The sequence below is a fragment of the Nothobranchius furzeri genome, chromosome 12 (assembly GCF_043380555.1).
Source record: "Nothobranchius furzeri strain GRZ-AD chromosome 12, NfurGRZ-RIMD1, whole genome shotgun sequence".
NCBI lineage: Eukaryota > Metazoa > Chordata > Actinopteri > Cyprinodontiformes > Nothobranchiidae > Nothobranchius > Nothobranchius furzeri.
The window spans coordinates 68,013,645-68,041,061 of record NC_091752.1 but is presented as its reverse complement, the minus strand read 5'-3'; the positions used below and the strand labels follow the sequence as shown (position 1 = coordinate 68,041,061).

Here is a 27,417-nt window from a genome sequence, read left to right as displayed (position 1 = left end):
TGCATGCTCAGATCATTCCCTTCCCTTACTTGAAAAATTGTTCCAAAATGAAAGTTGAACCCACATCTTTTTTATCTGTGAATTCAATGCCGTTCGGCGAGTCTCCAATAAAAATTTGGGCATCTTACTGTAAAAAAATATACCATTAATGTAAAAAATAAACTCTAAATAAACTATGTTCACACCTAGAATCGAACACAGGTGTTCTGCATGCGAGTCCGTCGTCTCACAAGGTGAGCTACACTCTAGTAACATTCACAGTATCTGTAACATTTATATCCTTGATGACAGCTGAAACAACGTTCAAAGAACGGTTCGGAGCGAAAATGGCTATTTTGTTGCTAATTTGCAGGAAATATCTAGAAGAAAGTTCTACAGAAAGTAGCTAAGGGTCCTCAGAAATGTAGCTAGCTTTGTCACTAGGCGTTAGGAACAGCGACAAAGTGGCACTGTCTCTCTCTCTGCTGCTAAAGCTACTGATAGCAAACGCTACGGGCGATGCCTGAGCGTGAATGAAGCAGCCTGCTCGACCCGAGCATCTCTCTTTTTCTGTGATTTTACAGAAAAACAGGCAATCACAGTAAAAATGCCAGGGCTCATTCTACAGGACCAGGGCATTGCAGGAGAATGTATGAAGAAGACATTTATTATTTCTATACATGTTTTGACTGTCAAACTTCCATAATGCACCTTTAATGTTTTCCACAAGTTCTCATCATACAACATTAGTTCCAGCACCACTAAACTTTTTAATATAGCAATCTTTAAAAATCACATTTGTGGATAAAAGAGAAAAGCTTTCTCGTGCTAAGACGTAGTGTAGGCTATTCATTATTAGCCCTCTTTTAAACCCCAAATACAAACATTTATCAACAGCACTTATTTAAAAAATGCTCAAATGTAACGAATGTTTCCTTCTACATCATCCGTGTGGAGTAACAGGCGCTGCGGTTGAATTAAACTTCTTTTAGGAGATGACTCCATGTTTTCTTCCCGTCTGAATGAAAGCGTCCACACATCGGTCGATGTCTTCGTCGGTGTGCGCGGCCGAAATCTGAACGCGGATTCGGGCTTTGCCCTTTGGCACCACTGGGTAGGAGAATCCAATCACGTAGATTCCTGTGAACAGGATAAACGAACCATCAGACTGAGGCGGTCATGGGAATGTGAACCTGATCCTGATGCAGTTTGTTGGGAAGTGGAGTCTCACCGAGCTTCAGCATATCGTCGGCCATCGTGGAGGCCAGCCGGGCGTCGCCGAGCATCACGGGACAGATGGGGTGAGCTGAGCCAGCGATGGTGAAGCCGGCATGCGCCATCTTGTTCCGGAATCTGGTTGGACAGCAGTCACACGATCACATGTGAAGGTGGGAGCGTCGTGTTTGTTCTTAGCTAATCTGCTTTGGTGACATCTTTCCCTCAGAAGACATTTTAGACTAAGAAGTCTTTCTAAGTTTCCTTAACAGCCTCCGTTTCGGATTCTGTCCGTCAGTTAAAACGTTTTAATGTTAAAAATCCTCAAAAGTTCTATAGTCAACTCGTGATTAATCGCAGATTACAAACTTATCTTAAAGATCAAGTCGACTTGTTTAGTCAGTACATGTACAGTGGTCTCCAGCACAAATGAATGTGATTGAGAGTCGATATGTGGGAAAAGAGCTCTGGCGCTCCTGTTTCAGGAAGTAGAAATTGGTTGGAGGAGTGGGCAGTAGACAAATATCCTCCCTTTATGTAAACATATTTTTATTATTGCAGAAATCTAAAATGATGTCAAATCAGAATGTTCTAAATAAAGTTTTATACCTCGTGAGATACAGCATTAATAAAAATGCCCAAGTAACGGACTCCCATACAAAGTAGCTGTAACTAAAGTACCACACATTATCCTTCATGGTGCTAATTAGCCTGTAGCATGTAGCGATCCACTTTGCTGAGGCATCAGTTAGCTTTTGTTGCTTTCATTTAGCCTTTGCTGATATTTTAAACAGGTGACAGGAAAATCCAACATGGCGGTGTTCACAAGGAAGTTTTCTTTAATCAACTCTGCTGTCTGGAGCAGATGGAAGAAAACGTTAGGTTAAAAGATCAACAACATTCCTTTTAGCTTTGGTTCACGTCAGTGCTGAACCAGTCTTTGCCCCGCCCCCAATAATCTCATTGGTTAAAACGTGGGGCGACGCTCATCCTAACCAAAAGTGATGAAGATCTCAGCCCTGCTGTGATCCAGGAAGTGTCTGTGTGTTCAGAGCTGATGAGCAACACTCTTCAAAACAAGATGAATAAAAATGTGTTAAAACACCATTAAATTTTTGTCTGAAGTGATTTATTAGGTAATGCCATTATAATTTACTCATCTAAACACAAGCCACTTTAATAAGGAGTTCCACAGGGTCTACCTTTAGGCCCAGCACAGTTTAGTCTATACATGCTACCACTGGTATCTGCAGACATCATTCTCAGTTACACCGATGGTTCGTGTTTTTGGAGCAAACTCAAGTTTGATTTGAGGTTAAAATCCTATTAGCTGCTCCTTTGAGGAACTGTTTCCCGTTTTATCTTAACTGCTTTGAGCCCTAACCCTTATCAGAAAGCTGATGTAGCCTTTATCTTATTATTTTATTATGAGAAATTAGTGTTAGTTTTAATGACTCGGGTCTAATTTGTGTCCAGGCTTATGGGTCGCCACAGCCAATCATCTGTCTCCATTTAGTCCTGTTTTCTGCATCTTCTACGGTCACACAGACCAACTTTAAATCCTTTTTGTTTTCCTCTCAGCCTGGCGTCTCCCACATAATCATCATCTCTCGTCTGGAAACATCCAAAGGTCTCCTAAGTAATCATCGTTTCTCGTCTCGACACGTCCAAACGTCTCCTACGTAATCATCTCTCGTCTGGAAACATCCAAACGTCTCCTAAGTAATCATCGTTTCTCGTCTCGACACGTCCAAACGTCTCCTACGTAATCATCTCTCGTCTGGACACGTCCAAACGTCTCCTATGTAATCATCGTCTCTCGTCTCGACACGTCCAAACATCTCCTACGTAATCATCTCTCGTCTGGACACGTCCAAACGTCTCCTATGTAATCATCGTCTCTCGTCTGGACACGTCCAAACGTCTCCTACGTAATCATCGTCTCTCTTCTCGACACGTCCAAACGTCTCCTACGTAATCATCGTCTTGACACATTCAAACTTCTCCTACGTAATCGTCTCTCGTCTGGACACGTACAAACGTCTCCTACGTAATCATCGCCTCTCGTCTGGACACGTCCAAACGTCTCCTACGTAATCATCGCCTCTCGTCTGGACACGTCCAAACGTCTCCTACGTAATCATCACCTCTCGTCTCGACACGTCCAAACGTCTCCTACGTAATCATCACCTCTCGTCTGGACACGTCCAAACGTCTCCTAGGTAATCATCGTCTCTCGTCTGGACACGTCCAAACGTCTCCTAGGTAATCATCGTCTCTCGTCTGGACACGTCCAAACGTCTCCTATGTAATCATCGTCTCTCGTCTCGACACGTCCAAACATCTCCTACGTAATCATCTCTCGTCTGGACACGTCCAAACGTCTCCTATGTAATCATCGTCTCTCGTCTGGACACGTCCAAACGTCTCCTACGTAATCATCGTCTCTCGTCTCGACATGTCCAAACGTCTCCTACGTAATCATCGTCTTGACACATTCAAACTTCTCCTACGTAATCATCGCCTCTCGTCTGGACACGTCCAAACGTCTCCTACGTAATCATCGCCTCTCGTCTGGACACGTACAAACGTCTCCTACGTAATCATCGCCTCTCGTCTGGACACGTCCAAACGTCTCCTAGGTAATCATCGTCTCTCGTCTGGACACGTCCAAACGTCTCCTAGGTAATCATCGTCTCTCGTCTGGACACGTCCAAACGTCTCCTACGTAATCATCGTCTCTCGTCTCGACATGTCCAAACGTCTCCTATGTAATCATCGTCTTGACACATTCAAACTTCTCCTACGTAATCGTCTCTCATCTGGACACGTACAAACGTCTCCTACGTAATCATCGCCTCTCGTCTGGACACGTCCAAACGTCTCCTACGTAATCATCACCTCTCGTCTCGACACGTCCAAACGTCTCCTACGTAATCATCGCCTCTCGTCTGGACACGTCCAAACGTCTCCTACGTAATCATCACCTCTCGTCTGGACACGTCCAAACGTCTCCTAGGTAATCATCGTCTCTCGTCTGGACACGTCCAAACGTCTCCTAGGTAATCATCGTCTCTCGTCTGGACACGTCCAAACGTCTCCTAGGTAATCATCGCCTCTCGTCTGGACACGTCCAAACGTCTCCTAGGTAATCATCGTCTCTCGTCTGGACACGTCCAAACGTCTCCTTCGTAATCATTGCCTCTCGTCTGGACACGTCCACACCATCTCAGGCTGGCCTCCCTGACTTTATCTCCCAAACATCTAACATGAGATGACGGTATTTATTGGACTGAGTTTACTGTAAAACACTGTGTCACACCAAGTTGTATGGAGAGTGCTTTATAAATAAAGCTTGACTGATTCAAAACGTATGAAACGTCCCTTTAAAGCAAGCATACCTCATGGTTTTGGTAGTCATGCTCTGTGCAATCTCGTTGGAGGCTAGCAGCAGCTCCACAGCTCGTGTGGCACAGCCCACCACGGAGGGGGGGAGGGCGTTGGAGAAGAGGTAGGGCCGTGAGCGCTGCCTCAGCAGGTCGATGAGAGGCTTCGGACCCACCGTGTAGCCGCCTGACAGGAAATATGTGTTAATTACACTTTAACTCCACCATTTCACATCCCAAGCTAGCATGAAGGACGGTGAGCAGATGGGACACACCTGCTGCTCCTCCCAGAGCTTTCCCCAAAGTGGAGTTCACGATATGAACTCTGTCCATCACACCGAGCAGCTCGTCTGTTCCTCTGCACAGTGGTAGAGTTCGGAGTTAAACGACGTTTGACTGTTTTTAAACACCAAGCTTCGTTTAAAAGCCAATTTAGAAACACGACAATTAAAAACACACCTGATTAAAAAAAATAATAATAAAGTGAAAAAAAGAAGGAAAAAAATAAGAAAAGAAAGAAGAAAAAAATAAAAAAGGGAAACAAAGGAAAAAAATAAGAAAAAAGGGAAAAAAATAAAAAAGGGAAAAAAAGGGAAAAAAGGGAAAACAATAAATAAATAAACACACCTGATGGCTTGCTATGCACAGCCCACATGTTACAGCTCGAATCATTTTCAAAGCAGCACCTTCACACACCTGCCTCGGGTTCCCAGGAAACCCGTGGCGTGACATTCGTCTATAAACACCATGGCTCCGTACTGTTCTGCCAGGTCACAGATCCCTGGAAGGGGAGCTACGTCTCCATCCATGGAGAAGACTCCGTCTGTCACGACGAGACGCATACGAGACGACTGAGGACGGAAACACACAAAGAGACGGAGCATCAGCAGCCTGGATCGTCAACGACATCGAGACAGAAGCCGCCAACGGAGCTTTGACTTTTACTTATTTAACAGCACCACCTTAAGGGCGCAAACAACCAAAAACGAACAAACGTCAGATTTAAACGCACAGAGTGGAGCTCTGAAAGACAAACCTTACCTGAGCCTCTTTGAGCTTGACCTCCAGGTCACTGAGGTCCATGTGTTTGTAGCGCAGCCTCTTCGCTCGACACAGACGGATGCCGTCGATGATGGAGGCGTGGTTGAGCTCATCAGACAGAACCGCATCATCTGGGCCCAGCAGCACCTGTAGTCACAGTCCTTTTAAAGATCGTGATTTTAGTTTGGCGTCAGGACACAGAAGAAGGAATCATCACATACTTCAAACAGCCCAGCGTTGGCATCAAAACAGCTGGCGTAGAGGATGCAGTCCTCCCGCTCATGAAACTCTGACAGCTTCTGCTCCAGATGTTTGTGTAGATCCTTAAAAACACAAATAAGATCCGTTCTGATGAATTTATCTTCTAGTCCGAGTGAGCATTACGCGCCATACCTGCGTGCCACAGATGAACCTGACCGAGCTCAGGCCTGCACCGTGGGACTTCAGTGCATCGATTCCTGCCTGCACCACCTCTGGATGGCTGGACAAGCCCAGGTAGTTGTTAGCACAGAAGTTCAGGATGCCTAAAAACAAACAAATAAATAAATAAATAAAACCCCAGCATTTCCACTAATTAGGAATCACAAAAAAAAAAACTTTGAAACTTCAAAACATTTTAAATCTAAAAACATTTGTTGTCATTATGAAATGTGTAAAAATGATAACTTTAACCTTTACAGTTCCCTGAACAGCATGAGTTTGGAGAAATGGTGTTTTTGTTGCAGATGTTGACCGGCCAAAGTAAAATTGAAAAATCTGAATTTTTTTTTTCTGGACTACAAATGCACCACTGCCAAGCAGCATGCCATTTCTTCCAGTTTGTGATCTCATCACCACCAAGAGCTTCCTCCTGCTAGCAGGAACAGAGACTGGCCTAAAGTGACCTAGCCGTTCATAAAAGGGTTCTCCATTCAGAAATGGCTGACAAGCTGCTGACTGGACACAAGCCAGGCGGAGGTGAGCTGGTGAGCGTGTCACGACAGAAGCGTGTAGTAACTTTTGTGAACTTTAGGAGCTGTGACAACCCACTTGTCTGTGTTTAAACAGAAAAACGCTCCTCCTCAGTCAGCTGCAGCTCGCTGCATCACCTGGACTGATCCAGACTTTAGAGCTTGTTTTATGATACTTTTATAAATAACTGCTGGTTGTAACTCTGAGCACTCACTGCCTCGGCTGCCCTCCACGCGGATCGCTGGACCCTGCCTGGAGGTAATGATCCTCTCCGCTTTCCACGTCCCCGCGGCTCGGATACCGTCCAGCTCGTGCTCCAGCAGCGACCTGGCCTCGGTGACAGCCGCGTAGCTCCGCTTCAGAACCGGCTCCGAACACACCAGAACCCCCCGAAACGACTTTAACAAACTCCGGGCGGCTTTTCCGACAGACATGTCTACGATTCTTCAGCGTGAAGCAGCACAAGCGCACGTTACAACGAAGCGGGATTGCGTCATGTAGAAAAAAGAGACAGAAGGGCGTTAGTACTCTGAGCCAATCAGATGGCAGAGATTTGTTGCGTCAGGTCAATTTTGTCCAATCAAATTCAAGGAATGTCTGCTACTTCCGGTGTGGTAGAGAAAACCGGAAGACGGGCTCTGACTAAAAACAATCGGACTTTTCCACTTCACTTTGTTTTGTTGTTACTTACTTGCTGTAAAATGAGCAAATAAATACAAAATTAAAATGTGACGCAATGGCAAATTATACATGCAGATATAAATTCACATTTTAAATATATATATATATATATATATATATATATATATATATATATATATATATTAAAAACTGCACAACAATTACTAATGAAACTCTCATTTAGCATATTTAAAATAGTTTTTATTTTTGCTTTATCTTTGGAAATTTTTAGTAACAGTTCTATTTTAGATTTCTCCAATGTTAACGTTTCATGGGGGGGGGGGGGGGGGGTTAGAAATGTTGTTTTAAGTGTTTACTGTGGTTTGGAAGAAATCCATTTTAGAAATACAAAATTTTACTTTTGACTTGAAAAACGTTAATTATCCCTGGCTTAGACCTATCATAGAAATTAAATATTTGAAAAACCACTTTAGTTTAAAAAAAATTTTCTCAAGCGAGCGCTGACCATTAGCACTTGATGTCCTATGTTATTTCCTTCTTATGTTTAAATTATTTGCGACACATAAAAACTCCTAATTGCACAAAATGTCATTTGTTTAAACTTGAATTGTGATTTCTAAAACTTTTATTGTTAAAATTCACTCCAACTAGTAAAAATGCCTTTCTTTCTAAAGAATCTGATCAATAAAATAAAAAGTAAGTAGTGGTGTGGTCTGGATATGTGTCAAAAACGTCGGCCGCACAATGTTTAACAAGTATCATACCCGTGCATGACCCCATTTGACCTTTGCAATAACCACGTGTGTTCTTTGCAGAAATTCTAACACTTCATCGGACGTTAACTCATGTTAGAAGCAAACATTAAACCGTAATAGGTTAAAGATTTGTCCCAATCAAGGCAACACAGGAAATGGAATAAACATCATGGTTTAAACTCGGGATTTAAATCATAACCTAAAAGAACAAAAGGCAACAAACTGAGTTTTAGTTAATAGTTTAATTTTTGACAGCAGCTTGTCATGACCTCATATTAAACTTCAAGTAAAACATCTTCAAAGGGAAAAGTTGGAAGTAAAAATCTCCCACATCCAACATCATTAAACTACAGTTTGTTACAGCTGAGCTTCTTTTTTTTTTTACAGTGTTTGCTTTTGTGGCTTTTTTCTGTTACCGTTCACATTATTGATAGAGAAATTAAACAGCAATATAATACACAACGAAGGCTGCCTTGTAACAATATTCTTTCTTTCTTCGACACCGGGAATGTAACCATGTAAAAATTGTGCAAATGTTTGCTCATGTACATACGCTCACATTGATAAACGAAAAACATCATCAAATCCAGCCTTTTTCCTCCAGTTTGTAATTAAGTTGCACAAACATGTCCAGTAAGGAATTCTGACATAACACGTCCACTGGGCCAATCGCCAGCCAGATATCTCAGTTTCCCAGCCAAATGTGCTTTGAGAGAAATGATAGTTTGTCAGATTTATGTGGGGATTAAGAATTGGAGTAGCTGAACTCCTGTGAGGAGGATCGCAGGGACGGCAGGCGCTCTGCTGCTTTTGCTCTTTCGGCCAAAAACTTGTCGAACTCTGCAGAGCAGACAGAAACAGACGAACAGGTTTCAGGAAGGTTTCCACATGAGCTAAAAGCTCTTTAGTTGCAGACTTGTGTCGGACATGTTTCCATTATTTAGTTTTAAGGTCTTGAAGCATATCAAAAACAATTGTCTGACTGTTTGCAGGATGACTAAAGCTGAGTTTTTTTATGTTTCAGCATCAATGACCTGCGTACTGAACCTTTAAATGAGACAGCTCACACCTAGTGTTGTCTCTACCGCCATCTGCTGATTAAAAGTATAATTAGTTAGCGTCACTAATTAACTGACTCATATATATATAGAATACATGAAATTTAAATTTTTGCCACAAATGAATTGGTGAAAAATAAGGTAAAACACCTCAAACCTCTCATAACTTTCATAAAAATGACAAAAATGATTGATTTCTATTCAAAAAGTTACAAATAATAAAGCATGCATCTAAATATGACAGAAATGTAAAGATCTTCACCTTCACTGGTCACACCATCCGAGTCTTCGTAGTCATCATACTGCATGACATGAAACACACAGGAACATTTTAGTTCATTTAAATGTAAGCATGCATTTTTTTGTCACAGACCCGTTTGAGGGATAACTGCTGGTATCTGGCACTACAATAGAGAGCCAAGTCACTTCTGCATCACGGGTTCCCGGAAGAATGAAAAAATGAATGTGAGTCAACGGGGCTGAAACGCTATTTTCTAATCCGCTTTGCCTTAGACCCTGGATCACACATATGTTGTACTGCAATTTAAATGAAAACTAATGATCAGTGTTGGGAATAACACCGTTTAAATATAACGGCGTTCTTTTTTAGGTAACGAAATAATCTAATTAATTACTTTTCCCGCCGTTGCAACGCCGTTACCGTTACTGGGGACGGAAGGTTGTGCGTTACTATGTGCTTGTCGAACGTTGAGCAACAGTGTGAGGCTTTCTGACCGCCACACTTCAGCTGCAGCCAGGGAGAGAGAGGTGTCGGTAACGCTCTTACAAACACGATGATGATTGGCCGGGTGGGCGGAGACCCTCACGGTCTCAGTCTCTGCCTGCTGTAGACACAACAGAGCAGTGATGGGAATAACGCCGTTTAAAATAACCGCGTTAAGAAAAAAAATTTCTTTCAGTAACGAGCAAACTAATAAATTACCGTCTTCTTTTAACAAAACGTCGTTTCTGTTACTGATAAGGAAATGCGTGCGTTAAGCAGCGCGGTGTGTTGAAGCTGTCATCAGCTGATCAGGAGCTAAAGAGGCAGATGTTTTCATACAAGCGCATCACGGCCGTGAAGAACGAGGAAGACATGATGAATATCTACGGCTGCAGGTGTGGATCTGCAGCCGTGTCCTTCTCAGCGTGACAGCGGGACGTCCTGAAGGTCCGCTCACCTGTTCACCGCTCAGACGACCTGATCTTCTACCTTCCTAGATCATCCAGCTGTAACCGGTTTCTGATCATGTCTTTAGTCCCGCTGTAACACTGATGCATCAGTCTCAGACACCATGGAGCTCAGGTGTTATTAGAACTACCTGTGTGTGTTTACCACCCAGCTTCAGCTCTTCTGTGGTTGGGTCTGACCCAAGGTTAGTAAATGTAAGTCCTCCATCAGGCTTGTGCCTCTTCTAGTGTCATTTTAAAGGATTTTATTTATTTATTTATTTAACCGTTAATAGATTAGCAGCAACAGAAATGCTGCGAAAAACACACAATTATGTGAAGCTGGAAAAATTAAAATGCTGTGCAAAATTACATTCATTTCTGTAATTTAACTAGACCGAGAGACCATTTAAAGGCTCGGGAACCTTTACAGGTGTTTCTATTTGCAATTTTAAATTTTAGCTGATTGGGGTCTTGTTAAATATCACACAGAGACCTTTTAATAGTCTAGATTAGTGTAATGTTCCTATTAGTAGTTCCTCCTGTTAAGTGCTTATTTATTTAAATTATTCAGGTTTATAAAAAACATTTGGACATACATTTTATTATGTTCCAGTCAGTCATTTATATTTCACTATTGTAGTAATTCTTGCATTCTTTAATGAAAAAAGTAACTAAGCAGTTATTTTTCTTGGTAATTAGTTACTTTTATAATCTTGTAACTCAGTTAGTAACTGAGTTATTTTTTTGACAAAGTAATCAGTAACTATAACTAATTACTTTTTTAAAGTAACGTTCCCAACACTGCTAATGATGGGTGATTCGGCCACGCCTGTCACTTTGAGATTTATTAGCTTGTAAAAGTTCGTAATTAGCATGAGTACAAACTAGAAATCGGCACGTCGCATGTGTGACGTCACCACATAATCTCCCCTCCCCTAGCGTAGCTGCTACTTACCACATGACCAGATTTATGGTGGTTCTTTCCTCCGGTGGGAAGTTCGCTGAACTTACAGCCCTTTTCCCTCAGTTTTCTCCGTGTCTGGGCCGATGACATCCCTTTCGTGAAGCGCATTTGTAGTCCTGGACTTATTTTCACACAAAACCTAAAATAGCATTTCCCCCCCGTTCGAAAATAAGTGCGTTCTTGGTATCAAAATGTGTCTTTAAAACTCACGGACATCATATGTGAAATCCATGGCACAAAACAAGCGGAGTTAGAAAATAGCGTTTTTAGCCCCGTTGGCTTGCATTCATTTTTTCGTTCTTCCGTGGACCCGTGGTGTGGAAGGGACTTAGGCTCCCTATGGTTGTGTTCATAATGGAGACATTTTTCTACTGATAACAGGTAGTGAAAATCACATCTGTCAAAATTCTGAGTTCTTTAAACTCTACATTTAAAAAAAATGAGATTTTCTCAGTGTTCCTATTCTAAGGAAATGTGTCCGTGCATTTATTTCCACTAATGAAGTCAAACTAAAATTTAAACAAAAACGGGCAACACGACTAGAAGAAGGAGAAGCCTACACTTGGTTCGTGATGTTGAGCAGAGTTGCTTTACTCTGAAAAACAGATTTTTTTTAAGTGGGGGAAGCCTGGAACACTTTTTACTAACAACAACAACAAAAAAAGATCCAAGAGGATTTCATAAAAGTCTCCTATTCTTCTGCCTTTGCTGCTAATTTAAATGGATCACAACTTTATTACGCTAAACCCACCCAAAGGGAAGACATGACATTAATAAAAAAGTTGCTATTAAAAAACTGCTAGTCGGTGTGGTTACAACACCGATAGCTGCCATCTTAGAGCAACTCTAAAACCCAACGTATCAGAGCAGCAACACAGCATGTAAACATTATTAGGGATGGGACTCGATTAAAGCATTAATCTAATTAATTAGAGGCGATGTAATTAATTAATCATGATTAATCACTTTTTTATCGATCAAGACAATATGTCTTATTACCAATAATGTTAGTGAGTTACAGATGACATACCCACACTTTAATGAGTAGATTTTCGTAACCAAGTCTGTTTAATTACTTTGGTCTCATTCAAAGGTAAGCATTAGCCCTTTTTACAAGACACACGGTGCCGGCAAATCGGCGTACTATTACTGCAACGGTGTGTCTTCTAAACGCGCCATGCTGCCATGGTGTTGCGCGAATTATGCAGCATTCGTTCCGTCTCACTCGGTAGTAATATTGCAGTAATGGTCTGTCTTATAAACGGCTATTGCACCATGGCGCAACAGAGGGAGGTGTCACGATGACAAAGGGCGTTAATGTAGAGCTCCGGTCAGCAAATATATTGAAAATGAAAGTAAACACAGGCAATAAGATTTGCTTTTGAACAAAATAAGTTGAGATGGCAAACTGGAGCGCCGCAGTGCACCAAGAGCATCTCTCTGTTAGAGCTGAAGCTCAGATCATCATGTCCTGCTGTAATAACGTTCCTATGGATAAAGTTACCGCCTGCTTTCTACCAACTACAAAACACAACAGATATTAAAGTAATTTTGACTTGAAAAAATTGTTTTTTCTTCATGAAGAGTGATTTGTCATGATTCATTTAATTATGATTTTAGTTGTGTTTGGCGCAGGTAAAAAGGTTTATCTGGTTTTGTAGCCCAGGCTCTGCAGCTTTGTTAGGTGTGCAGCTTGATGATAATTATCAATAAATTGGGCAGAAATATTGATGCTAGAATTTTCTGCGCTTGGGCTCAAGGGGTAAAATTTTTATGCATTTTTTTTTCTAATTAATTAATCACAAATACTGCGTTAAATACCCACCCCTAGTTATTCTATAAACCCCAGACTGGTGCCTTCGATCACCGCGATTTAAACGTTGCTCTGAAACAGATATTTTAAAAGAAGGCTACAAACAGGAACCTGGTTGTATGATTTTAGTGTTTTTGCATAATAATGAAGCTACTAACCTCATCGTCCAACGCTAGCCACTTCTCTATATCATCCATAACGTTGGACTGGCTGATGGGAATCTAAAAAGGGCCGCAGAAGGGTTGGTTACTGGAGGTAGGAGCTACATTCACCAGTGTCATCATGCCACCAAATCCAAACCAGGATTTAAAAAGGCTAAAGGAAACACACGTTGATGAAAAAGCATTTCCTGCACCAGCGCAGTGTGAACATCTGATTTAAGAAAACAAACACCATCATGCGCTGGAACCTCCAAACCAGCATGCAACCCTGAGGTTCCACACACCAGGAGACAAACCACAGCACAATACCAGCCAACTCCACAACTAAAGCAAGGCAACACACGGCTGCAGACGTGGAGTTTGGAATGAGACCCACCATTCCCCTTTTAATCATCCAGTCTAACTTTGGTGAGGAGCTGCGGGTGGAGGCTGGACTCCCCTCCTTCGTGCAGACAGTTGATTTAGGAGGAAAGAGGTACCGAGTCAAACCAGCGTTAGATGTCTGGTGCATGAACATCAGCCCAGTCAACCGTAGGAACTAAGGCTAAATCTGACCTTGTTTCCCACTTTTCCCTTCATTCCCTATCTTGTGACTAATCCTGTTCATTTGTACAACTCACACACATTTTACAATATCTTTGCTTACCATCCCAGAGTTTAGTGAAGTGCCATCCTGAGCTTGAGGCAGACTGTCCACAGCGACTCCATCCTTCTGGCTGAAACCCAACAATCACACATGTTGGCTCATCATTTCAAAAAGTGGAGAAATACGTTTAAAACGACAAAAGACATCAAACAGAAAAATCGTTGACCCTGAGAAACTAGCTGCAGAATTTTTGTCCAGTTCAACTGAACATGTAATAAAATGTGCAGAAAATCATCATGCATGCTTGATCAAGGTCCAAAACATTTCTTTTCTGACTACTTTCTAGTCCTAGAAGTGAAATAAATTTAGAGATTAGAATCGGAGCCTCGCTCCTGAACGTTCCCCCTGTGAGCCTCCAGCTTCCCTCCTGCTGCAGCTGCAGCTGCTTAAACTCAGCTTCCTCTCTGCTGGGCCACAGAAATGTGCTTCAGTCTTGGTTTACCTGGATCTTTGTGAAGCGGGGACGTTTATCTTCTGGGATAACATGTCGTCTGACTCACTTGTACCTGCAGAGCAACACAATGTTTATTTCATCAAATAAGAAAAATCGATCATGACAGACGTAACCGTGTCATTGTTACGTTTTAATAAATGTGTCATTGATATGGTTAAATATACATAATGAAGGCTGAGGGGACGTTTCAGCTGTGAGATTAATTATTAACTCATTCACTGTTATTGACGACTTAACGTCGTCATTAGCATGTTTTTTCTGTGTGGGCGTCGGACGAGCCCCCGCACCGTGAGAACAAACACCTCAGCTCTAAAGCTGATCTTCATGCGCGTACGTCACACGTCACGTGATCAGGAGGCAGAACATCCATGTGTTAGATCGTTTTGGGTGGGCCGCTGCTTTAAAGAAAGTGAGGCGCGAACCGGAAAAGCTTCTGCCGATCACAATTCAACAACGGATTATGAAAGATCGGATAACGTTCGAAACGCGCTGATTCTTCCTGACGTAAGAGGTGAGTCTCCGCTTAGTTTTGGCGTCGACGTCATCTTAGCGCGCAATGTTCTGTGACTCTTAAAAATACAGTAAAAACGGTGAGAAACGCTGGTAGCGAATGAGTTAAAAAGACGAACGACAGCAAGGAGGTTCCACAAACAGACACTAGGGGGTGCTAAAAGCAAGCCCAAACTGCTAACTATCCCTTTAACAGGATAAGTGCTTTCATCTAGAACAAAAACCTAATCCTGTAAGGCACGTTTGCCCTTTAGTGGAGGGTCTCGGTACTGCAGGTGTCCAATAACAGTTGGATTTTCTTTTATAATAAATTAAAGAATATTATTGAAACACCTGTTTCTAGTTTCTGTCTCTTTAATCTTTGCTTTTGTCTCTTGGTTACAAACTCCAGGACACATGATGCTGAAACTAATTTAAAGTGGACTGATATAATAGTGATAAGGTCTAGTGTTGTTATGCTACAGAAAGAACCGATCTGTCCTGCTTTGTGTAAAAGCCAGCACAATCCAGAACGTGGGTGTGTTCGTGCACGCGGCATGGCTAGTTTCAGCGTGTCTGACAGTTCCATTAATGCTCAACATGGCGTACGGGTCTTAGAGCGACACGGTGATTCAGCCGCTCAATTTTTAATTCTACATAAGCAAAAACAACACCGAACACTTGGCAGGATGTAGAAGGGTAGAGTGTGGAAATCGGATCTGGGTGTTACAGAATGTAAAATAAGGAGTATTTTTTATTGTCACGCTGGAATGAAATTCAAACTTCTGTCATTAACAGTTTGACTAAACAACCCAAAAGGAACGGTGCTCGAGGGCCAGAGAAGAGTACATAAACGATCTGCTTTGCAAGCCGTTGGCGCATCTAGAGCAATCACCTGAGGACATAAATGGTGACGACATGAGCAAAGCAGCACTGCTACCAGGTAGTTATGGTAGAGTGTGAAAGGAAAAACAGCGTCACCACACAGGCGAGGCCTCATAGAAGCTTCATTCACAATTACTGCACTTGGCAGAGACTGAGGGTGTTTCTCAAAGCCAAGGAACCTCGCCTTGATGTCTTGGCCCCGCCCCGGTTGCCTAGGAGATGCATCATCGGGAGCCAACAAGACGTGTTCCAATGTTCATGTTCTACCGAGGCGTGTGTTATCCGTTTGTTAGCCGTTTAGCTAGCTGAGCGAGGATACACAGAAGGTGTCTTGTAACCTAGCCTTGGTCAAAAATGACCCACAATACACCGCAGTATTTTCAAAAAGAAGGCGGATCAGAAGCCGGCAGCTACTTCGGGGACAAATTTCAAGTTTAAAAGTAAGTCAGCTAATTTAAAATGTTTTTTTTAGATCCAAAGAAGTTATCTATGGTTGGTTAGTTGCTTAGTAGTTGCAGCTTCAGTGGCTAGCGGGTAGTAACTCACTTATATTTTTAATTTAATAAACTTAAACACAATTTAAAAAGTAAAAGACTCGTTATATATTTATATTGAAACTAATACGTATAAAATATAACCTTATCTCCCGTGTCACGTGACGTTACGTGACCGCCGTGGAAGCCGCGGTCACGTGATGCAAGTCTGTTCCATTTAACGTTTTCTTTGACCAAGGAAGGACCGTGTCCTCGTAAGCAAGGCACCTGGCCTCGCAAGGCCAGGCGCCTTGCGAGGCCAGGTGCCTTGACACTGAGAAACACCCCGGGTCTGCATGAGGCCAGCTGACCTCATGGTCCAACAGGTAGGGGGTGTGACGGTGGTACAGTAAGCCCACCCACAAAGTGAAGGTTTGAGTGTATTCTCTGATAGCTACCATGTCCGAACCTCTCTGCAGGACACACTGGGAAAACCCAGAGTTGATGAATAACAGGAGGTAGACTATGTGTGTCGCATAGCCGGGTGAAACAGACTGAGGGCTAGCAGTACCGTATTAGAGCCCTGATTGGGACTGGGAACCCGCCCAATGCTAATCTCATGGAAACGGGCAGTTGTAAGACTGCTGTTGGTGTGAGCAGGGACCTCGTGGCGCTAGGGGGCCGTACACACACACACGTCAGGGTAGTTTTACGCCGTATCACTGTGACTGTTGCTAGCCTAAAAAAACTGTGGAGCAGAACGCATGCGACCTCGACGCGGCTCCTCAGACTTCCATGGCCCTTCAGTTAATTCTAATTGATAGAAAGCAATGCTGATGCTAGGTTTCTGGCGCCATAATTTCTGGATCTGCTCTGGGTCCTGCGCCTGCCAATGACATCATCACACTACGGCAATACCACTCGGCCAAAATATATGGCATCTCTTCTTCGATTGTGTTCTTTCACATAGGTTTTGGAAAGAGTTTAGCAGCTTTCTTATTACATTCATGTTTGTAAAGTGGTATATCCAGCTAATGATCTAGTGTGACATCATCGACAGGCCAGAAGGAAACATGGCGTCTAATATGGCGTCCCCCAAAGACGCTAGACCCACACCCTATGTGCTGGAGACCAGATTTTTATGATTATATGTTACGAAGCTACCAGTATTTTTCAGCGACTGGACTTTTGGTTCTGATGACCTTCTTGTGTGAGTACGATGGAGCTAAAGGAAGAGGACCAACACTGTAGGTAGTGGAGACACACACTATGGGTGTTTCTCAATGTCAAGGCGCCTGGCCTTGCGAGGCGATGTCTTGTGAGGCCAGGCACCTTGCTTACGAGGACACGGTCCTTCCTTGGTCAAAGAAAACGGTTAAATGGAACAGACTTGCATCACGTGACCACGGCTTCCAGGGCGGTCACATAACGTCACATGACACAGGAGGTAACGTTATATTTTATACGTATTAGTTTCAATATAAATATATAACGAGCATTTTACTTTTTAAATTGTGTTTATGTTTATTAAATTAAAAATATTAGCGAGTTACTACCCGCTAGCCACCAAACCTGCAACTACTAAGCAACTAACCAACCATAGATAACTTCTTTGGATCTAAAAAAAAAAAAACATTTTAAATTAGTTGACTTACTTTTAAACTTGAAATTTGTCCCCGAAGTAGCTGCCGGCTTCTGATCCACCCTCTTTTTGAAAATACCGCGGTGCATTGTGGGTAATTTTTGACCAAGGCTAGTCTACAAGACACCTCCCGTGTATCCTCGCTCAGCTAGCTAAACGGCTAACAAACGGAGAACACACACCTCAGTAGAACATGAACGTTGGAACACGTCTTGGCGGCTCCTGATGACGTAACTCCTAGGCAACCGGGGCGGGGCCAAGACATCAAGGCGAGGTTCCTTGGCATTGAGAAACACCCACACTATATCTTGTCCTGGAACCATGGTGTAGGGAACCCTCACCCCCAGTCATTCACATGGCTGTCCACCATAGAAAAGTGGACTACCAACCAACTCACAATCACCCACTAAACTGCTAAAAGTGGTTAACTTACTAAGTTTTGCCATCTGACTGGACAGACTGTCAGGTTTGGACAGGCTGAGGGAGCTGTCACTTTTAACAGATGCAAACCCTGATTGGCTGACGGACGACTCAAGGTCTGCTAGGTTGACATTCGTGTGGCCCTGAAAGCAATCCATTCAAAGTTCAGCCATCTGTCACCAGAAAATGAGCACAACGAAAAAGTAACCATAAAGATCTTTACCTTGTCACTGCTTTGACCGTTCGGTAATCGCCTTTCAAACCTGCGAGCGCCAGGACAAGCCGTCAGTGGGAGAAAAAAGTGATGCCGCAGCATTTTGAGCGGTTACCTGTGGTAGCGGGTGAAGGCGGTGTTCATTTCATCGTTAGCTGCCAGCAACTCCTGGATCAGCTTCTCCTCGTTGAGTCTGGGGAGGATCTTCACTATCCTATCCTGCATTTCCTTACAAACTGTGTATAACTGCTAATGACACAACGAGACAGAGAATGTGTGGGTCGGGGAGGGGTTGGAAGGGCCAGATGCAACATGAAGCGTGTGCAGTGCTAGATCAGTTAAGGGCAACGCCACGAGGCAGTATGCAGCAAGAGGAAGGACAGCACTCTGCTGCAGTCCGTTTCTGTTCAGGTGAAGTCTCACCTCCAGCAGCTCCATGTCCGCTTGCTTTACCATGACTGGATCCAGCTGGCTCATCATCTCTGACATGGTGGTCAGGTTGCTTCGCACCACTCCCAGCTCCGTCTTTAGCTTTGTCACCTGGAGTGTCAGGATTATTTACCAACATTACATCGCTGGAAAATGTACAAGCTGATAAGGGTTAAAGGTCAACGTAAGGGAAGAAGCACAGAAGCAAGAGTTGCCGTCGAGGACCCCTTTCTACAGGACGGAGAACACTGGGCAACCAAACATGGACCAGATTTCTCAGCAGTCTCAGGGGTCACAGAAAATGACTTTTATTGTGAAAGTTTCTGGATGTTTTCTATTGGATAAGACTTTATTGATCCCACGGTGGGGACATTTGTGTGTTACCACAGCTCAGGAGGGATAGCAAAGGAGCACCAAGAATGTAAAAATAAAAGATCAAACAAGAAAAGACACTAAATAGAATAGTAGTTCCTATGTGGACACAAGCCTGTTACACTGGTTTTGTGTTTGACTTCCTGTCTGGCTCCATCTAAACTGTGCAGTTTGACGTGTTTTGGATGCGTAGTGTGTAAAATTAAAGTTAAAGTCCCTTAGTCATCCTCACACGCGGGTGAAATTCATCTCCACGTCTGACCCATCCCCGTGGGAGCGGTGAGCTGCAGCTGTGGCTTTATAAATAAACTTGAATTAAGCTCCGCCCAGCCTCTGGCTCCTTGGCAGATTATGGATAGCCTTCTAGCAAGTACACTCTCCCGGGTCCATGCTTGTTTTCACGACCTTGTTTCTGTTCACTGGATTACCCCACCTCGTCTCACCCCACCTCGTCTCACCCCACCTCGTCTCACCCCACCTCGTCTCACCCCACCTCGTCTCACCCCACCTCGTCTCACCCCACCTCGTCTCACCCCACCTGGGTTACTCTTGGACCTCCGACATCGGGACCCACAGACGTCAGCCTCTCGTCCGCCCCTTCTTGGATCATCCTGCTGTTCACCTCTCTGGCTCTGACCCACGCTGCCCCCTAAACGACTCACAGCTAAACTTCTAATGATTCTGATAAAGCTTTGAAACGTTTTCTTGTGTTCGGCTGTCTTCACGGGTCCACCTGAGCCGTTACAAGCACACGAAACCCGCTGGTTCAGGCGTCATCTTATTATCTTGTTATTAATTCTATCGTTAGCAAAGACACAAACTCACAACGACACACCGGTTATTAAACACAGGAAATGCAGACTAAAACGAGGTTTAGCATCGTCGCTTTGGCGCCCCCTCCGCATCCACTGCATACCCACTTTTTGCGCCACTGGAGGGCGGTACCAAGGCGAGAGGGTATTGTCAAAGTTGGCGGGTCCATCCCAGACTCCTCCAACAAAGAGGCTTATTACAGTCATACTACAACCAGCTGACCCTAGAACCACTCCCCCTTAGACACCACTAGTGAATGTAGACCGATAAAAGATCACTGAGTAATCCCTGGAAGAGCCACAGCAGGTCTGGTCAAATGTTGGGTCCCGATAATCGCCCACCTCCTGTGGAAAGGGGGCATCACTGGCAAAAGAGACGCACGGGTCATGCTTTTAGCGCCATCACCTGGCTGGGAGTGATGGAACTAGTTCCCTCCAGGACCAGTTTCAGGTCGGAAGTCTGAGGTGTGGAGGACAAACGTACGGCGGGCAGGGTGGTGACCGCAGGCCCGTTCCCAGACAACGTCTGACAGGCGGAGGCGCAGAAATGACAGAAACACCCAAAGATGAGAGGAAGCCGGCAGAGATTAAGAGAAGAAAGAGAAAGCAGCACTGCCTGCACCTTTTTTGTGCCCTGAGCTGTAGAATAACCATCCAGCTGAGCCGCGGGGAACTCCAGTCCTTTCCTGCGCAGGTCTTCGTACACCGACACTACGCCTGTCAGGTCAGGAGAGCTGCGGAACGCGTCGGCCCACGCCTTGAGGAGCAAATACCACAAATTACTCACGGGTATGAGGCGGGGCCCCGCCCGGCGCGTGTCTCTTCTATGACCTCACCTGGATGACGCGTAGAACCCTGTCATGAACCACCTGTGGGGGGTTGTTTCTCGGGATGATGGCGCGCACCAGAACCCCCTCAACGAAATCCCGCGTCGTCACCAGGATGTGAAACCTGTAGCCACAGTTCTTCACACAGAACTCCAGAACCTGCAAACCACATCAAAACAGGACGAATGGCACAGAGACGAGCTGACAGGTGCAACTTTGAGACTTCATCAGCGCTAAACTCACAGTGAGGGCCAGCATGACCTCCTTGAAGTTCCTGTTCCCCACAATCCTCCTCTTGATGGCTCTGAGTGCCTCTTTGGGCCTGGAACCAGAGTGTTTATGTTTACGTCACCTCCAGGGAGTGGTTTGTTTCTGATGTTCACACACACACACACACACACCCTTCCTCTGAGCTGTTGATCAGGTCACAGATCTCCACGTTGAGGTCCCAGTCTTCAGACGGTGAGCTGGAGCTGGTCGCTCGCTCTGAGAGAGGACACAGATCAGCGGACTGTCATAAAGAGTCAGTATTCATTCATACGGATGACGCATCTCTGCACAACACCTCGTTTTTACCTCACGCTTTATTCCTCTACGCTGTTTCCACCACTGGTGAACATTAAAGCTTGGTTCATGCTTGACGCGTTTACTTTACGCGGCTACATGACAGGATACCACAGAACAGACGGGTGTCGACTCAGGTTTGTGAGTCTTATTGTGTCACGTGTGTGCACGCACACACACACACGCACACACACACACACACACACACACACGCACACACACACGCACACACACACGCACACACACACACGCACACACACACACACACACTCACACACGCGCACACACACGTGACATGCACTAGTCAACATCATATATATTTGTCTTGCACCACATAATTTTTAATCTGAAGCTACATATGAAGCATTTTCAGGGCAGAGTATTGTTCCTGTTAGTGTTTAGTGTGAGATGATAGTGAATATTCCCTTTCTTTCTCCATCAACTTTACCTGATAGTAAGCTAACTTTAGGCAAACCAACAGCACAACAAATATTTTCTATTAAGACTCACAAACCTGAGTCAACACCAGTCTCATCAAAGCTGGGGTTCTGTCGTTGTACTTTTGGTCTAAAAAACGTCCTTATGTCCATCTTCACTCATGCGTTTCAGGCAGAGAGTGTAGAAGAAGCCGGCTGCTGAAGGGCTTCTTCTTCAGTGGTGGAGGCTCAGGCAGGCTGTATACAAACTACTGCCAGCTGCTCCCTCTCTGTTGGACTTTGGTACTGCATGTTACTTCCACGTTTTAGATCCGGGGCTTTTCTTTAAAGATTCGGGGCTTGAGCCCAAGTAAGCCGGGCCTAACGCCGCCCCTGGCCTGAAGCACAGCGTCGGGCCACACAAATGGAGGCCCATTTTTCTGAGGAGGGCTAAAGCCTGGTTCATGCTTCTCCATCAGCTCCGCAAGGGACACGCACGCACGGATTGACGGAAGCGTTTTGCTCTCATACTTCTCCGTCTCCTGGAGAGTGTTGCAAAGCAATTCCCCGCCAGGACAGCAGAGGGCGTAGCGCTGTTCATGTATCGGTCAAAGATAGTGTGTTTATATTGTGTTTTTTGTATATAAGAGACTTTTTAACACGGACTTATTTGTCTCTCATCCTCCTCCACCTCTTCATGCGCTCGCCACCTCTAAACCACGTTTCCTGTCATTTCCGTCCACAAATAAAACGCTTGCTGTGCATCTTTTCACTCCTCCAGTCACGGGGAATTAAACGTTCATGTTTTTAGAGTTTTTTCGCGAGGTATTCTTCAAGCTTCTCCGTGCCTGCCGTAGTTATCCTCGGCTCTCTTTATGTTTTTGAGGGAGCAATGGACATAAATTTTTTGGGGGGGGGGACAGGGGGGACATGTCCCCCCCCCCACTTTTTCCAAAGTCAAGTTTTGACCCCTGCACTTTTTACCATCCAAAAACAATATTACGCTATATTAAATTGACACTGGTTGAGCTCTAGGACCAAGCAGAAAACAACCGTTTGTGTTGAAGCCTGTTTCCCATTAGAGTATTCTGTAAAGACCCCCCCCCCCCCCACACACACACACACTTCTAAAGGGAAAATTACGTCCATGGAGGGTGCAATGTTGGCTGTGTAGACGACAGCGGCGTCCTGACCAATCACAAGCTTGCGTTGTGCGTCTCGACTGACGGATGTTTAGAAAAGAGAGCTTGACTCCGTCCGTCCATGCGGAGCTCTCCGGCAGGCCCGCAAGGACGTTGCGTGTCTCCGCACTGACGCAGACAGAGAAGCATGAATCAGGCTTAAGTCAGTCTGTCCTTTCATCTCCTTCATCCAAGCCACAGGGAGATGTGCAATGTATGGAAACAATCTGAACATGTAGACACCCAGCAGAGGGTCATGTGGACAAAATCTGCAAGACATAGGTGCCGCCTGCACCCTTTCTGTTTTCTTTTTCTTTCTTTTGTTCACAATTTTTGCATTTTCTATTTTTATACATATGTTTATGTATTTAGCAGACGCTTTTGTCCAAAGCGACTTACAAGTGATAATCGGCATGTTGCCCTTGAGGCTAACAACAACAATAACAACAACATTGACATCAATCATGGACAGGAGGGAACAAGGAGTGGACGGTAGAGAGGGGGACGGGTGCAGGGAGGGTGCTAGTTTAGAAGATGCTCTCTGAAGAGCAGGGTCTTCAGGAGTTTCTTGAAAATTGAAAAGGAAGCCGCAGTTCTGGTAGTGCTTGGAAGGTCATTCCACATTTGTGGAACGATGCATGAGAAGAGTCTGGATTGTCCTGAGCGTGGTGTAGGCACTGCTAGCCGACGATCCTGTGATGACCGGAGCGGCCGGGCCGAGACGTAAGCCTTTGCAAGAGGATTCAGGTAGATGGGAGCCGTACCATCTCGGACTTTGTATGCTAGTGTTAGCAATTTGAATTTGATGCGTGCTGCTAGCAGTAGCCAGTGGAGCTCAATGAACAGAGGGGTGACGTGTGCTCTTTTTGGCTGATTGAAGACCAGACGCGCCGCTGCGTTCTGGACCATTTGAAGAGGTCTCACAGTACAGCCTGGAAGACCAGTTAGAAGGGCATTGCAGTAATCGAGGCGGGAGATGACAGTAGACTGCACCAGGAGCTGGGTGGCATGTTGTGTTAGGTATGGTCTGATCTTTCGTATGTTATACAGCGTAAAGCGGCATGAACGAACAACAGAGGTAAAGGTCAGGTGTTCATCAATCACAACACCCAGATTTCGAACTGCCTTTGAAGGAGCCAGAGATAGGAAGCCATTTTGCGTTGAGATATTGTGCTGAATGGATGTTTTTGCTGGGATGACAAGTAGTTCAGTTTTAGAGAGTTGGAGTTGGAGATGGTGGGATTTCATCCATTTTGATATATATATATATATATATATATATATATATATATATTTTTTTTTTTTAATCTTTTATATTTTTGAAGCGCCTTGTGATTTTTATTTTGAGAGGTGCTGTAAAAATGTTTTGTTTAAATTGTGTATGAAAATGTCAAACCTTTATAAAAAGCTAAAAAGTCCGTTTATTGTCCATCCTTTGTGAAATTACATCTGATCCTGCTGCCTACTGCTAAACATATGCAGCAGAGCTTATTTTTTAAATGAAATCAAGACACCGCTGTCCTATATTACTTGTTTTTAAGATTTTTATTTGTTTGTTTTGTCATTCTGGTTGTTTTTGCTGTTAATCTGCCATTAGGTTTGCAATATAATTCCCTGTGGTATCTACATAATGAATGAAGGACAAAAAAAAGTTAACCTGAAAACGTCTCTGCAACATGCCACAAACACTTAGTTGGTATGTTGTCACAACGTTACAATAGCAATGTTGTCACAACATCGCAGTAAAGTTGTGGATATGTCGGGACAACCTTCCAGCAACGCCCTGTGTGACGTTCTGACAGCGTTGTAGCGGAATTTCACTGTGGAAGTCACATACCACGTAACATACCACGTAACATACCACGTAACATACCACGTTCCTGCAACTATGTTGTTGCAACAGACCTGTGTTAGTAGGGAATAAAGAAAACTTATAAAATAAATGTATTAGGATAGAAGACAATAGAATCCAATGAAAGAATAATGTTAAATTCATGCTTACATCATATTATTATTACTATAATATTGTAATATTGGTCATTACAGCACTGCTATTATTACTAGAAATGAATTAAAGGTAGAAAGAAAAAGTAAACAAGACATTTTTCTGGGTGTGGACATTAAAAATGTTATTTAAAAACCTAATAAACGTATAAAACCTACAGATGTGACGACATTTACATTTTAAAGTGGAAAAACCCAAATGTTGCTGTAATAATAGAACACGTTATTCTGGAAGCCTGGACCCGATGAGGGCTGAAGCCTGTTTACGTTCCTCAGGTGAGTCCGCTACAGGTAAAGGTAAATACGGGTTCTGTGTTCTCTAGAGCAGAACCAGGCTCCTGACGCTTCTTTTGGGTCAGAACCAACACGTCCCCGGCTCTGTCACGTCTACAGCGGACTCGAACAGCGACCGACCCCCCTCCGCCTGACCGTCCGTTACCGCGAGCTGCTGCCGCTGCGTTCGTCGTTTCTGTTCCCGCAGCGAACCCGTCCTCCCAGCGGAAACGCACCTCGTTCTGGGTCAAACCCGAACCGAGCAGAGCGATGCTGCGGAGCGGGAGGGTGCTTCATCTGAGCCTGGCTGAATGTTGTATTGTTTATAACAGAATAATAAGCGTTTTATTACACACCGATCTTCTGGCCCACCGGCGTGCTGAACGGGTTCCCCATCAGAAAGTCCATGGTGCTGGGCGGAGAGGGCCCAGGGAGGCGCCGACGTCTCCGGGCCGAGCCGTCTGCGACGAGCCGCAGTGCTGCTTCTGCTGGAGGTGTTCTGCTCAGAGTGGGACACCGGACTGATCTGCGTCAGCTCTTAAAGGGACAGCCGCACTAATCACGTGGTCGGGGAAATAACGGTAGCACACGGAGACGGCGCCCCCTGCTGGCAGCTTCACTTGTAGCAGCTCGAGCAGAGCTGTGACTAAAACGTCCCAAATCCTTTAACTGACATTCCACATACATGTTTATAGGGGGCTAAAAATAAACAATAAAGCTTTCCTACAGGAAATAAAGAAAATTAGCTCAAGTTAAAAATCACAAGAAATAAACATTTAAAATACAAAAAATCTTCAAAAATTATTTTAAAAATATGGTTAAAATTAGGAGAAATAAGAAGAATAGTGAGAAAAATGTAAGGAAAGGGAAACAGGGAAAATCTGTGGATCCCAGAAAAGGTGGAATAGGTAGAAAGCTGAATAAGGAGAGGATGGTGGTGAAGGTCACACAAAGCCTGAGTCTTCAGCTGCTCTTTAAAGGAGACCACTGAGTCCACTGATCTCAGGCTCAGGGGGAGAGAGGTCCAGAGTCTGGGGCCACAGCAGCAGATCCTCTCGGCTCTCCCTTGCCCTGCCTCCAACATGCCTCCATCTAAAAGGCTAGATTATCCAGAGTTATCTCTGTAGTTATGCTGCTATAGGCTTAGACTGCTGGAGGATACACTGACCACTTTTCACACTCGACTACTTTCTTCTACAATCTGCTCTTTAACTGTATTATTTCCTGCTATTTCAGCTGTTAACTTTATTTTTTCTCTAAGTGTTTTTCTCCCCAGAAGAAGCTACAATGATGTTCTGCTGAGCTGTGGTGGCCTCATGGAGGGGGCCATCGACTAGCACACTGCTGCTAACCACTTAAACATTCTCTCTCTCCTGATATTAACTTTTTGCTTTCCTTGACGTTGAATGTGCTACTACTAGTTTACCCGTTTAATTATAGATCCACTAGGATAAATACAGTAAAGTTTATCTCTCACCAAATAGAATATTTACTAAGAAATCACAATGTAACCATAGAAACACTACTTGGTGTGTGTGTGTGTGTGTGTGTGTGTGTGTGTGTGTGTGTGTGTGTGTGTGTGCGTGCGTGCGTGCATGCTCTGTCTTCTCGATCCCCAGTGAGTCGTGGAGGATGGCTGCTTATACTGAGCCAGGATTCTCTGGAGGTTTCTTCCTGTTAAAAGGGAGTTTTCCTGTCCACTGTCGCTGCATGCTTGCTTAGTATGAGGACTGCTGTAAAGACTCTGACACTAGTCAGTGACTTGATGCAATTTGCTGGGTTCCTTATATAGGAAACATTATTTCTGATTGGCTTAATGAACTGACCTGATTTGGAATGTTTATTATGTGAAGTGCCTTGAGACGACTCTTGTCGTGATTTGGCGCTTTATAAATAAACTTGAATTGAAATAAATTGAATTGAATCCTTTGGTCTTTAGTTTGGTGTGCTGCACAACCAGGAGGCTTTGGTCACTGGACCTCAATGGACCTCATAATACACCATGCCATGCAGTTTCTAGAGCGCTTTTAACACGGCATCACAACCGACCAAAGTGCTGCACACGATAAAACAACACAGATAGCATAACAACAATTATAAATAACAACAAAATAAAACCAGTACAAAGTAAAAGCACAAAAGAAAACACCTTTTCAAGCAGAGGAGAAGCAAAAATGA

General features: G+C 44.1%; 2 protein-coding genes across 8 annotated transcripts; both read right to left on the bottom strand.

The window, feature by feature from the left end:
• Positions 1–630: 630 nt before the first annotated feature.
• Positions 631–7,097, bottom strand: gcat (glycine C-acetyltransferase). The gene is made up of 9 exons (XM_015945238.3): positions 6,787–7,097; positions 6,015–6,145; positions 5,843–5,944; positions 5,622–5,768; positions 5,277–5,431; positions 4,856–4,938; positions 4,596–4,767; positions 1,211–1,332; positions 631–1,119 (listed from the first exon to the last, which is right to left on the bottom strand). The coding sequence occupies exons 1-9, from the start codon at positions 7,004–7,006 to the stop codon at positions 968–970; spliced, it is 1,284 nt and encodes a 427-aa protein (XP_015800724.3). The 5' UTR covers positions 7,007–7,097; the 3' UTR covers positions 631–967.
• Positions 7,098–8,192: 1,095 nt separating this feature from the next.
• tom1 (target of myb1 membrane trafficking protein) lies at positions 8,193–25,777 on the bottom strand. Of its 7 annotated transcripts, none has more exons than XM_015945239.3 (16): positions 25,596–25,777; positions 21,203–21,287; positions 21,045–21,123; positions 20,811–20,960; positions 20,597–20,731; positions 20,381–20,500; positions 18,785–18,901; positions 18,477–18,610; positions 18,371–18,410; positions 18,161–18,290; positions 14,227–14,290; positions 13,785–13,854; positions 13,515–13,580; positions 13,136–13,198; positions 9,290–9,329; positions 8,193–8,809 (listed from the first exon to the last, which is right to left on the bottom strand). In XM_015945239.3, exons 1-16 carry the CDS (start codon positions 25,645–25,647, stop codon positions 8,715–8,717), a joined length of 1,440 nt encoding a protein of 479 aa, XP_015800725.3. In that variant the 5' UTR covers positions 25,648–25,777; the 3' UTR covers positions 8,193–8,714. The 7 variants fall into 7 exon arrangements, with proteins under 7 accessions (XP_015800725.3, XP_015800726.3, XP_015800727.3 ...); XM_015945240.3 differs by having other exon boundaries at positions 18,477–18,607; XM_015945241.3 differs by lacking the exon at positions 13,515–13,580.
• Between the last annotated feature and the right edge of the window lie 1,640 nt (positions 25,778–27,417).